The sequence below is a fragment of the Salvia hispanica genome, chromosome 1, assembly GCF_029641045.1.
Source record: "Salvia hispanica isolate PSC_SH4W2 chromosome 1, Shi_PSC_v1, whole genome shotgun sequence".
Classification (NCBI taxonomy): Eukaryota; Viridiplantae; Streptophyta; class Magnoliopsida; order Lamiales; family Lamiaceae; genus Salvia; species Salvia hispanica.
The window spans coordinates 37,251,914-37,265,281 of NC_142692.1; the positions used below are offsets into that span (position 1 = coordinate 37,251,914).

At 35.1% G+C, this 13,368-nt stretch overlaps 1 protein-coding gene and 1 pseudogene across 2 annotated transcripts; one reads left to right on the forward strand and one right to left on the reverse strand.

Annotated features, from left to right (window-relative positions):
• The first annotated feature begins 7,982 nt into the window (after window positions 1-7,982).
• On the forward strand, window positions 7,983-9,001 carry LOC125220779 (F-box protein At5g07610-like; annotated as a pseudogene).
• Window positions 9,002-9,099: 98 nt separating this feature from the next.
• On the reverse strand, window positions 9,100-10,654 carry EMB1687 (ribonuclease P family protein / Rpp14 family protein). 2 transcript variants are annotated; one of them, XM_048121127.2, is made up of 4 exons: window positions 10,500-10,654; window positions 9,960-10,144; window positions 9,716-9,853; window positions 9,100-9,468 (listed from the first exon to the last, which is right to left on the reverse strand). In XM_048121127.2, exons 2-4 carry the CDS (start codon window positions 10,135-10,137, stop codon window positions 9,320-9,322), a joined length of 465 nt encoding a protein of 154 aa, XP_047977084.1. In that variant the 5' UTR covers window positions 10,138-10,144; window positions 10,500-10,654; the 3' UTR covers window positions 9,100-9,319. The 2 variants fall into 2 exon arrangements, with proteins under 2 accessions (XP_047977084.1, XP_088925125.1); XM_089068999.1 differs by having other exon boundaries at window positions 9,960-10,130; window positions 10,500-10,651.
• Between the last annotated feature and the right edge of the window lie 2,714 nt (window positions 10,655-13,368).

The following is a 13,368-nucleotide window of genomic DNA, read 5'->3' on the forward strand; positions in this document are numbered from 1 at the left end:
ATCAGATGCAGACGCGGATTTTGTCCTCGAGAGGACTCCGCTCAGGCCACCCATTTAGGGTGCACACAGAGACAAAGATCAGAGATCACAGATACCAGATAAATCAGAGACAGAGATTAGAGACAGAGACAATCCTCGCTTCGGTTATCCAGAAGACGAGTGATCGCAGATAATGCAGCGCTGTTGTCCTATGGCATGCCAATTGTACCCACAGAATATACTCAAGCACGGGGCGTAAACATATACTCATTTTCATCTCAATACTTGTTCTCAATAATTTCTAACATAACACATCAACAACTTTAATCATACCAGATCACATCAATGAATAGATTAAATTCCAATGCTCTCATCATACCATCACATATCCATAAAAATTCACATAATTCACGTCATAAATAGCATATACAAATCACAGATTGTGTCACTGATTAGCACATAATATTATGTATGAAAATTATGAATAATAATTTCAGGAATTAAGTCCTATTAGAAAATACGCTACCTTATGACTCAATGTAATCGACCAAGTAGGGACATAACATGAACTTATATTCTTCCCTTTTATTTTTCATAACTACAGCATTCAACAGTTCATCACATTCTCATACTTTGCTTCATAATTTTCTTATTTAATTACTAATCACAATTCATCGAATTAACAAGTCATATATAATATCATAAGGACATTTAATTATCACATAAAAGCACATATGAGAATTAGGCTTTTTAAGTGCTAAGCATGCTACCTGATAGACTCATGAGCATAAGTCATTTTACCACCTTTACTTTTCCGTCACTTCGTATCTTTTTTCTCTTTCGATCATTATCTTGTCTTTGCGACCACCGATGATAAACATTTGCCTTATGTACTATTCACAGACAGCTCATATTAATTATACACATTCTTTATATCATCATTTATAATATATATTCACTATTTATTCATTTTTTTCAATAAACCTTCAAATAAAAAAAACCACCTATTATTATGTTACCATTCACCAGATACTATTTACTCATAGGCTACTTTCATAAACTCCTTAATAATTTACGTAGTCATCCATACATACCCTGAATCGTAATTTCGTTATCAACACTAATTATTTTTCTCTACTTGTCTTTCGCTTCTAAACATGTTAATCACCTCAGCACCTACATTACAGATTATGCTTCGATTATCAATATTAAGTACACTTACATTCTTGACCTACTTAATCACATTTATTCATTTGTCATTAGCATCCATTCTCTACTCATAAAAACCGTCAACAGTGGACAATCTAACTAATTTTCAGAATATACTTAAATCATTTATCGCATATTCTACAAATTCATGTTATGGTCCAAGTCATTTCTAAACGGGATACTTACGTTCAAATTAATCAAATAGAACTCATGGCAAATGCAACTTCTCCGACATTCCCCATTCTTAGTATACATGTTATATTCATTTCTTATTTCAAAGCATGCTTAATCACATTATAAACATATCACTATAATTAAATCAAACAATTGCTCAACATTAATTAATAATTTTAGTCTCACTATTTTCGATTCTTATGTGTCTTCCAATTTATGGTATTCTAACTTTCAAATCAATGATCAAACAAGTCTATCAACGTTTAAAACATCACATAGTAATTGCTAAATCGAACATTAAATCACATAGTCACTACTACTCCATTGGGGCAAAACTTCCAGTTTGTATAACTCATTATATAACAAATTTCATGTCATAAAAATAGTATAGAAACAAAGAGCTTACTTGATTTGCCGAGTTCTACGAAATTACCCATTCAATTAATTGATTATCTTAGAAATAAATTGAAGAAAGCTTGGAGACTCATAGATGGCTATGGCCGTCCCCTCCTCTCCCACTATTGCAAGGGTGTATCAAGTGGGAAATGTACTTTCTTTTCTTTTTATATGTATAATAAATTAGCTTCAATGAGATATTTTTGCTCAATATGTGGTACTTAATTAATTAAACACATGACAATATTTTAGTAATACACTTGAGAGCTCATTTTTTTTCTAGAATTTTCTTTAGCTTCTAGACTAAATAAAATATTGCAACCAAGTCATGACTAATTTATAGAAAATATACGGCACTTTAGTTTAGGTAACTAGGATTAGTTTTGTTTAAACTAATTACTACTAGTTTATTTCTCTATTTAACTATAATGTATATTCTAATTTCTATTTATTCCATTTGCATACTAACATAAATTCATAAAATACATCATATCATAGTTTTATATAAATTACTTCAAATACATTTTCTTCAATTATTACTATTTTCCATATCGATTTTATTAACCAAAATCCCTGATCGTCGATTTCTTACATAAAACAGTAAATTCCGTCTAGGGTCATTTTTGGGATGTTACAAAAGGCACAAAACTGCACCCAGAAATCTCCAGCAGAACGGTGTTGCAGAAAGGATGAACAGAACAATAGTTGAAAGAATGAGGTGTATGCTACTGAGTTCTGGTGTTGATAAAAGGTTATGGGGCGAAGTTGTAGCAACAACAGCTGTACTGATAAATAAGTCCCCCTCATATGCTGTAAATTTTGATATACCAGATGCAAGATGGTATGGTCATTTACCTGATTTCAGTAGACTTAAGTCCTTTGGTTGTAGGGCTTATGCACATATTAGGCAAGGGAAGTTGGAATCAAGAGCTCTCAGATGTATTTTCTTGGGGTATCAGAGTGGATCAAAAGCCTACAGACTATGGTGCACTGAACCAAGAAGTGAAAAACTAATAGTAAGCAGAGATGTTACCTTTGATGAGGCATCAATGCCATACCTGACTGAAACAAAGAAGGATATTGCAGTTGGGGTGGAGTCTGAAGAGAAGGGCATCAATGAACCTATAGACACAAATGCAGATGATAATCTGATGCCTCCAACAAATGCTCAGCCCAGATTACCTAGAGATCCAGAAGTTCCAAATGCTGCAAGAGATAGGCCGAGGAGAACACAAAAAGTGCCAGCTATGTTTTCAGATTATGAAATGGCCTATTTTGCACTAAGTGTAGCAGAATGCGTAGAGTTTGATGAACCTGCTACATTTGAGGAAGCTAAGAAGGGAAGTGAATGGCTTGAAGCCATGAAAGAAGAAATAGAGTCCCTCATCAAAAATGGAACCTGGATTCTTACTGACAGACCTAGCTCACAAAAGCCAGTGTGTTGTAAGTGGATTTTTAAGAAGAAAATTGAGGTTTCTGATGGAGATAAGGCCAGATACAAGGCAAGGCTTGTTGCAAAGGGATATTTGGAACAAGGAGTGGATTTTAATGAAGTTTTCTCTCCGGTTGTAAAGCATTCTTCCATCAGAATATTGTTTTCCGTTGTTGCTCAAAGAAATTGGGAATTGCATCAACTTGATGTAAAAACTGCCTTTTTAAATGGAGATTTGGTTGAGACTATATATATGGAACAACCAAAAGGCTTCATTGTCCCTGGTCAAGAAGATTAAAGTCTGCCTCTTGAAGAAAAGTCTTTATGGATTAAAGCAAAGTAGCAGGCAGTGGTATCTCAAGTTTGATGCACATCTGAACAGTATAGGCTTCATCAAGTCAGCATATGATAATTGTGTTTATGTGAAGCATGATGGGGAGAAAGCAGTGGCTTATCTTGTATTGTATGTTGATGACATGCTACTAGCTGCAACTAGCATGGATGAAGTAAACACAGTAAAGTCAAAGTTGAAAAGGGAGTTTGAAATGAAAGATCTGGGGGAGGCAAAGAGGATCTTGGGAATGGACATTCGGAGGAGCAGAGAAAGAGGTGAAATATGGCTACACCAAACTGATTACTTGACCAAGCTCATCAAAAGGTTCCAAATGGAAGATTCTAAATTTGTCAAAGTGCCTCTGGCTCAGCATTTCAAGTTGTCCTCACAGCAGATTCCTAAGACAGATCAAGAAAATTCAGAGATGCTCAAGATCCCTTATGCAAATATCATAGGAAGTATGATGTACTCCATGATTTGTACTAGTCCAGATTTGGCACATGGAATGAGTGTCACGAGCAGGTATATGAAGGAGTTTGGTAGAGAACACTGGTCTGCCTTGAAATGGATGTTGAGATACATAAAGGGCAGCAAGGGTCTTGGAATTTTGTTTAAAAGGCAAGAGCTTGGAGCTGAGGATCCTCTTGTTGGTTACTGTGACTCAGACTATGCTGCAAATCTTGACAGCAGAAAGTCACAAACGGGTTACATTTTCAAGCTTCATGGTGCTGCAGTTAGTTGGAAATCCACACTACAATCTGTGGTAGCTTTGTCAACCACGGAGGCAGAGTATATTGCCCTCACAGAAGCAGTAAAGGATGGGATGTGGCTTAGAGGAATTTTGGGAGATTTTGGTGTAGAGCAAAAGGTGGTCAGAGTGTTTTGTGGTTACACAGTGAGGTGGAGTTTTGTTTGGAGACCAAGTATGGGGTAAGATTCGCATGACCAAGGTGGAGATAGCACCCTCAAGATAATAGAGAGTCTGTCTTCTAATGGCAGTCATTATAGTTTCAGATCCTTTGTAGATGCACAACTTTCCACCTTCTGATTTGAACTCTAGTGTTTCACTCTTCCTTTCTCTCTTCTTTTCTCCCTCTGTTTCTGGATGTTTTCTGTTGAATGAAGTGTAAACCGTGTCACACACTATATATACTAGCTGGTCCTTGTTAGTTATAACTAACTCAATCTGCAACTCATATACTTAGCTGTGGTGCTGGTGCACATGCACCCTCACTCCAATGCAACTGATCCGAGCCAGAGCCAGGTCCGAGCCAAGTCTCATGAGTTTAAGGGATAAGATGGAACTTAGACTTTGATGCATTACTATGAGTATTATGGCTAACTGAATGTACCATTTTGTTTACTATGAGTTAGTCCGAAACTTCAAAGTGTTTGAGTCAAATTCAACGAATCAGCTATTGTTTGACCAAATTGTATAGCATAATACTCCATCCTACACAAAAATAATCTAATTAATGGATCAAATATTTTAATGCATAAAAATGGGATAAAATATGAATGGGAATGAGACAGCATAAAATAGTTAAAGTTTTCATAAAAGGAAATGGAATTAATTTTTATAAACGGACCAAAACAAAAAATTGGGTCTATTTGTTTTAGATGCATTAAATTATAATAGAACCATTAGTCATTTTTAGTTATTTTACAAAAAATAACCTAAAACAATCCGAAAATTACTACCACTTTTTATAATCAAATTTTCTAAAATAAACTAAAAAAATGGACTAGAGCTTTCCTCCATGTTATCTAATACTGACGGTTTTGCTTTCTGCAATCAAATACATACTTGTTTTGATCATAATCCACAGGTCCGTAAATAACCTATATAGATAAGCTAACAGCTATTAAACTCTCCAAAACTTAAATTCTTTTATCGTAACTCATTTTTTCTATTACTACTTATAAACAATCTTTTATAGAAAGAATTCTACCATATTTTATTATTTATACTTATATATTACTAATATCATTTCTTTAAATTCCTTATTTTATCATTTCAATTAGTCAAAACACTCTTTAAAACAAATTTAGCCAAACAACACCTCATTTTTATTTAGCGTAGAAAACTATAAATAGAAATTTGTCAGTGGGTTTAGTGTTAGCTAGTCCGCAAAATAAACTGTCGATCTCCCTTACAATTACGTTCAAGAAAAGCATCTCCCTCCGGCGTGATTGAAAAACAGTCTATAATGTTGTCTACTATGATATTGCTCGAAATGAATGGCTCGAAACGAACTCAATAGTCTTCCTCAGCCTGATTTATATCACCCGCTAAAAATAGCAGGTTGTGTTACCACTTCCCCTCTCCAACAGAAAAACGGTTGCCTATACAAGTCTAAGTTGGTCTGGTCTGGCAACGAATCTCAATCAATTGAGCTATTTAAGTTGGAGACAGATCATGATCATTCTTCTGCGTGGGTGTTGAGGTACAAGGAAACGATCAATCAGCATGAATGCTACTCTCAACCCCAACCGTCTTTTCTAAATATTTCTTGATTCAGGTTGCTAATGAATCATAATATTTGGACAAATTTTGCAGATACAATAAGAAAGAATGTTGCTCCATATTTTTGTATCGGGAAAGTGGATTTGATGTACCAAATAGGAAATTTTTATATACCTTTAACTTTGCAATACACATATCTATTATCAATAAATAACGCGCATACAAACTTAAATACTACTCCATGTTATGAAAAAAAGAAACAAAATTTCACAAAACTAAACAAATGCAAAATATCCCAAGCAAGACAGCGACGAAATTGACTTTATAAACAAACATTTCATAACATTGTACCTCTTTCCTTTTTATACATAAACGCTTTCATAACATCGTAGTATCTCTTTCTCACACCCCTAATAGTCTTTTCTAAATATTTTTTTATTCAGGTTGGGTAAGGAATCATAAGATTGGACAGATTTTGCAAATACATTAAGAAAATGATGTGGTGGTTTTTATTCTTCTTCATCGGCCAGTGAAATCTCTAACCCGATTCAAATTAGTTGCAACTTGCAAGCATTGGCTCTCAATCATCTCTGCGCAGCAGTTCTGCCATCTCCATACTCTCCGCCACCCGAAACCACTGGCCTCTCTCATCCTTCGAACTCATACCTCACACTGCTTTTGCTTCAATCCCGTTTCCAGTAGCCATAAGCTCGTACCTTACAGTGTCACCATTCCAAACTCAAAAATCTTGAATATAAGCAACAGGCTGCTGGAAATTATGGAGTAGAAATTTTAGTAAATAGTTGCATGACAGTCAATTCATCTATAGACTTTTATTTATACAGAATCTCAATCAAATCAGGTCAAAAAATAAATTGGAAAGCGTTAAACCTTGTTTTCATCTTTATATGATTTATATCATAGTTTTGTACTACATAATTACATTTAGGGGTGTCAAAATGGATATCGGGTATTGGATACCCGATATCCGAACCCGAAAATGTCGGATAATTGGATACCCGAAATCCAATTTTTCGGGTATCGGATCGGGATCGGGTAGTAAGAATTTTGGATGGTCGGGTATCGGGTTATCCGATACCCGATCGGGTATACCCGAAATACCCGATTTATTTTTTAAAATTAATAAATTATATTTTTATTATAATTAAATGTAATTTAATTTCTTAATTATCTTTTAGTTAATATACTTATTAGCATATAAGTAAGATATTAGTGATTTAGATTTTAGGGTATACTCTAAAATTCACAGCGCCTCTCCTGCTCCCTTGCTGCAATTCCCTCTACCGCCGCTGTCCACTTCTCCCTCTCCTATTCTTCACATCGCCTTCTTCTCCTTGCTGCAATTCCCTCTACTGCCCTGCCACTCTCCATCTTAAAATATTACTTTATTGTTTAGTGAATTGAAATATTATAAAATATGTGTACGTTTTGTTTACTGAATTGAAATATTAAAAAATGTTTGTTAACTTCTGCAGCATATAGAATTGGTTGCATGGTTCATTGAAATATATTTGTTTTATTTTAAAGCAGCCGAGCATATATTAAAATAAAGTAGTAACACAACTTTTCATATATGGCAGTATATTTGTATGGAGAGTTGGCGGCATATAATAGTATGAAATAAATTTTAAAAGTTTGTAGTTAATTTAAAAAAATAAAAAAATCAAAATCAAAATTACAATTGGGACTGGATACCCGATTTTTCGGGACTGGATACCCGAGTCGGGTATCTGGGTACCCGAAATAGAATTCGGATCGGATATCGGGTATTGGATTTTTGGAATTTTGGGATCGGGTACCCGAAAATTTCGGATCGGGTATCCGCGGGTACCCGATTTGACAGGCCTAATTACATTGGTGGCAACGATGCTGTCTTATTTCCTTTTCTTTATAATGATACCAACATCTCTCCATACCTTGCAAATTCCAACGGATTGATAAAAACAGAATCTTGCTCCAAAACTCTGAGAATGGCCGGAATATTCCTCTTGAACCAAGACGTGGTGGCCGTCATTCTTCTTCATCTGCCTGCGAAATCTCTAACCCGATTCAAATTAGTATGCAAGCAGTGGCTCTCGATCATCTCTGCGCAGCAGTTCTGCCATCTCCACACTCTCCGCCACCCGAAACCACTGCCCTCTCTCATCCTTCGAACTCATACCTCACACTGCTTTTACTTCAATCCAGTTTCAAGTAGCCATAAGCTTGTACCTTACACTATCACCGTTCCAAATTCGAAAATCTTGAATTCATGCAGCGGGCTGCTGCTGCTGCAGTCTGTCCATCCAGACCCAGTGGAGTACCATGTTTATAATTCAACCACGAAACAATCAAGAACCATCAGCCTTACTCTGAGCGAGGATTTCAAGAAGATTATGGGGCTTACCTTAGCATTTGATCCTTCAAAATCGCCTCATTACAAGATCGTGTGTGTCAGGGCTAAAATGAAGCCCCCTTCTGCTCGTGAGAGACATTGTCAGATTGAGGTTTTCAACTTTCAGAGCTTCACTTGGAGGGTATAACTATCCTCGCGCTCATATATACTATAATATAAACAAAAATGTCTGTTGGAAATTTACCTCATGCTCAAGTTCCTTGGCATGGAGGTGGAGGAGGGGCGGCTTCTCACTGCCAACTCCAAGAATCAAACGGTCTTCTCTATCATTTCATCATAGTGTCGCACCTTGGCGACAAATCAATAGCAGTTTATGAACTGCAGGAAGATTATTCTCAGTGGCTACTGAAGTATCATGACGAAGTTGGGCAGCTTCAGGGAAGGTCTCGCATATTAAGCTACATAAAGGGAGAGGAAGGGCAGAGTTGCACTATGCTCACTCATGTCCCAGGAAAGATTACCTTGTACAGTTTTCTCGACAAGAGATCCGAAGAGATCGTTGATTTGACAAACCAGCCATTCTATCAGGAAGATTCTGTGCAATTCGATTCCAGAGATGTTTTCCACTTTGGTGAAACTCTAGCTCCTGTCTAGTTAAAGTATGACTGTTGAAACAGAATCTGAAACAGAATCTTGTATAACAATGGCAAACATTTCACCTACACAGAGGCAATTATTTTCAAGAATATGGATTACAGAAAATAATTACTATTATCTAAAGGGAGATCATTGATTTCACAAACAACCATTCCGCGGGAAACATTATATGCAGTTTAATTACGGAATGTTTTTCATTAATGGAGTATCAAAAATTCCACTAATACACTGAAAAAATATGGTCCACAAAGAAGGAAATAATTTATCTGTTGTCTACTACTTAGCCTCGCATCTTATCTAAGCATAAATTTAGTACTAATGTTCCAAGAGTTTGAGAGTCGCAAGGCAGTTTTGCATCTCCTTATGAGCATCGGCTGTGAGGCGATCACCGGCTGATAACTTGTACTGTTCAAATTTCAATTCCTCGAGCTTCAGAGCAGCAGTTTTGCAGGCCTTGATGCTTCCTATAAAGAAATTTTGAAATAATTTTTTTTCTTAGTGTATGTAACCATAACAGAGCATATGGAGTACATATGAAAACAAATATAACAAAGAATGCATAAAATCAAATCTTTAGGGGGTATATCCATATAATACTTTAACAATGCATAACTCTTAAGCCTTTACCAGAGCAAAAGGACGGTTGGTATTTGAAAAAAAAAAAAACCAGTAAGACTTAGAGATAAGAAAAAGTGAAGTAATGGGGCTTACCACTAAGGTCAAGGAGGTTGAAAACCACAGGACAATGCCCCACACTCTTAATCATTGTAATTGCAGCCCAAACTTTCTGGTAGTCCTCTCTTGAAGTTCTAATGATGACATGTTTTGTAGTTGGATTCACATACTTCACTGCAGGCGGAAAAGACACACGTTAAGTTCTTCACAAACAAAACATCGATAAGTTCTACTGTTCTACAGATAAAGTGATATGAATACATCAAAGTAACAATCTCACCTTTAGAAGAATTTGTGGCCGACGCTAGACCACATTCCCCAAAGTTCACAAGAATGCTTTTTACAATTGCTTCCCATAAATTCTTCGAGGTGATCCTAATAGGTTCATCCACCGAAAATTCTTTGTTTGGGTCCAGAAAAACCTCCATTATCAAGTACCTATTCTTAAATCCTACCATGGTGTTTCTTCATCAAGAATTAAATCAATGTCATTTCACACACACAAAAAAAAGAACTTTGAGTCAATACACAAACCAAAATCAGCTCAATACACTGAAAATTAAACAATGGACAACACGCAGTTCGATTTTGGTAGAGTTAGGAAAGGCAAAGAAGCAAGCAAATACAATCAAATTGCAGCAGAAACAACATATACAAAACTCAGAGCTCACACACAGCTTACTCTAGACACAATTATACCAAGTAAGTGGAACCACAACCATCTATGGTCGACGAATATCCAAACAAGCTCAAGCAGCATGTGTTCACTCAATCTAGAATAGAGACAAAACCAACAAATAATAAGATCGAGAGAGAGTACCGTGAGGGAAAGAGAGAGACGAGATGATCGGAGATGAAAGGGAAAGGGAAAGGCCGGCTACGTGGCGGCGCAGGCAAGACGGCAGGCGGTTTCCGGTGAGAAGTCGAGAGAGAGAGAGAGAGAGAGAGGGAATTAGGGTGCTCTGATTTTAATTTTGGGGATTTTTATTCGGGAAATTCTTAATTGTTTTAATTGGACTAGATTAGCTCTTTCAATGATTGGGCCGGCTGATTTAAATACTTGGGCTAAGAAGTTTTGAAATCTAAGCATTTTTTAATAGGTTTTAATTAATTGTTTGGGCTAAGATAACTAATTGATGAGACCGATTGATTACTTTACAACTTCCTGTATAATTAATTCGAAGTAATTAATCAAATCCCATGACTTAATTATTGCATGATAACTTTATAAAATCAAATCCCAAATCAGCTCAAATAAATAAACATGTGTACACCTGAACATTAAACAATGGCCAATACGCAATTAAGCACCGTATGAATATTTGTGCAGGCTCGAATATATTATCGCATTCTAGTAAATATATTATCGCATTCTAGTAGATTTTGGTAGAGTTACGAAAGGAAAAAAGCCAAGCATTTATTATAATCCAATTGCTGCAGAAGCACCATACAATACTCATCTAGTGTTCATACGACCCTTGAAGGAATTCATCATAGGATTTAGCAAAATACATAAATTATATACACGTATAGAATTAAACTTGTTAAGACAAAATTAAGAGAAATTACTTTATGGTAAAGGAAATTCCAACAAAATGTGGCTCCGAATCAACTAGCACATAGATAATGTGGGGATTGTTTATCACTGCATAGCTATTTTCATGAAATTTAGCCTATTAAACAAGCCCTCAATCTATGAATGATGGATTGTAATAGAAACTCATAGGCATGAATAAAAGGCGTGTTAAATTAAAATACCGAATTAGTTAAAATAATAAAGTAAGATAACATTTTTAATAATAAATTTTATGATTGTAATGGTTAGGATTTTCAATTTATTTATTTCCATTAGTCCAACAAATTGGGAAAGGCCTGGACTTATTTATGGGATATTGGCATCTAATATCATGAAACTTTTAAAAAGTTGTATTTTTTCCACAAACTTTAAAATTGGTAAATAATATCTCGAACTTTACCCCGGGTTTGTTTTTTCTCACGAATAAAAAAATTCATGTTATTTTAATAGATTGAAGAACAATTTTGGAGGATGTGCTTCAAGAAAAACTATCTTCAAAGATTGAAAAACTTGAAGCTCTCAAAATTGTTGTCAAGAAATTCCGAAAAAAAAAATTGTATCATAATACTCCCTCCGTCCCGCTTTAGCAGTCTCATTGACTTTTCTGCCCTCTTTTTGTAAAAATGATAAAAAATAGTTAAAGTCGAGAAATGGTAAAGTAAGAGAGACAATAATATAGAGAAGAGTCTTATCTACATTATTGTCTCTTTTACTTTACCATTTCTCGACTTTAACTATTTTTTATCATCTTCTCTATATTATTGTCTCTTTTACTTTACCATTTCTCGACTTTAACTATTTTTTATCATTTTTATAAAAAGAGAGCGGAAAAGTCAATGGGACTGCTAAAGCGGGACAGTGAGAGTATTATTTGTACGAAATTTTTTCATTTGTGGAAAAAAAACAAATCCAAATAAAGTTCATAATATTATTTACCAATTTTAAAGTTAATGAGAAAAACTCAATTTTTTAAAAGTTTTATTACATTACACATTAGACCGTCAATATCCCTTTATTTATTCATTTATTCTTTCTTCTATCTATATGTAACTACCCAAGACAAAAGCGCGTGGTCGGATTCTACTATATGTAAGATAAGAGCGCGTGGCGGGATTCATATTAATTTCCTTTACCACCTAAAGAGAGCAACACTAAATTTGTCTGCATTTCAGTTGAATTTCATCTAAATTTGCACTAAAAGTGGGTTGCTCCTCATTCATACCCATATTTACTAAGTCAATGCCATATTTGCACCCCACACCTTTGCTTTTACCTATTTCTCTTTTGTGCCCTAAAATATTTTTTTATCAACCTTTGGTCCTCTTATTTTCACAACTTTCGACCTTCTCATTGATTAGTTTTCGTTGATTTGTATGCATTCTAGATAATGAAATAACTAGTCCAAAAAATTAAAGTTGCTTCGAATCCAATGCATGTGATTATCCCCTGACCTTTGGTTAAGGATGGATGGGTTTATACTACTCAACCACACCTTTTAAGTTACTGACTTTCGGCTTAATACATCAACATCAACAAAAAGACTAGTACTCCCTCCGTCCCGCTTAAGATGACATGTTTTCCTTTTTAGTTTGTCCCAATTAAGATGACACATTTCCTTTTTTGGTAACTTTCTCTCTCCAATTAATACCTTCAACCACTTTTTCTCACTCCTATTAACATATTCATCATCCTTTATCTCTCTACTTCAATAATTACACCCACCTTCTCTCTCTCCAATTAAACACTTTAACCAATAACTCCTAAAATCCCGTGCCGGCTAAGCAATGTGTCATCTTAGCCGGGACGGAGGGAGTATACATTATTAAATGTCTCATATTATTATTTTGGGATGCCAATTATAAATGTCTTAATTCCCTTTTATTATCTTTTAATAAATAGACATCACATTCTACTAATTCGCTCCACTCATATTGTATTATAAACAGAATCATTTCATTTGTCCATGAAAATAATCATGCTATTATATGTTTGATTTGTCCATCAAAATTACTCCATATCTAGTGAGGCAAATTCTCTGACAATTTATTACTCTCATACATCTACTTATTCGCAACTTATATTTACATGATCTTCCACTTCAACATTTTTTTTT

Excerpts from the sequence above, each read along its gene's own strand:
- EMB1687 (XM_048121127.2), bottom strand. The coding sequence starts at position 10,137 with ATGGTAGGATTTAAGAATAGGTACTTGATAATGGAGGTTTTTCTGGAC. Across the intron at positions 9,854-9,959 it reads GGCCACAAATTCTTCTAAAG|TGAAGTATGTGAATCCAACT; the intron begins GTGAGATTGTTA and ends TTCCGCCTGCAG. Across the intron at positions 9,469-9,715 it reads CAACCTCCTTGACCTTAGTG|GAAGCATCAAGGCCTGCAAA; the intron begins GTAAGCCCCATT and ends ATTTCTTTATAG.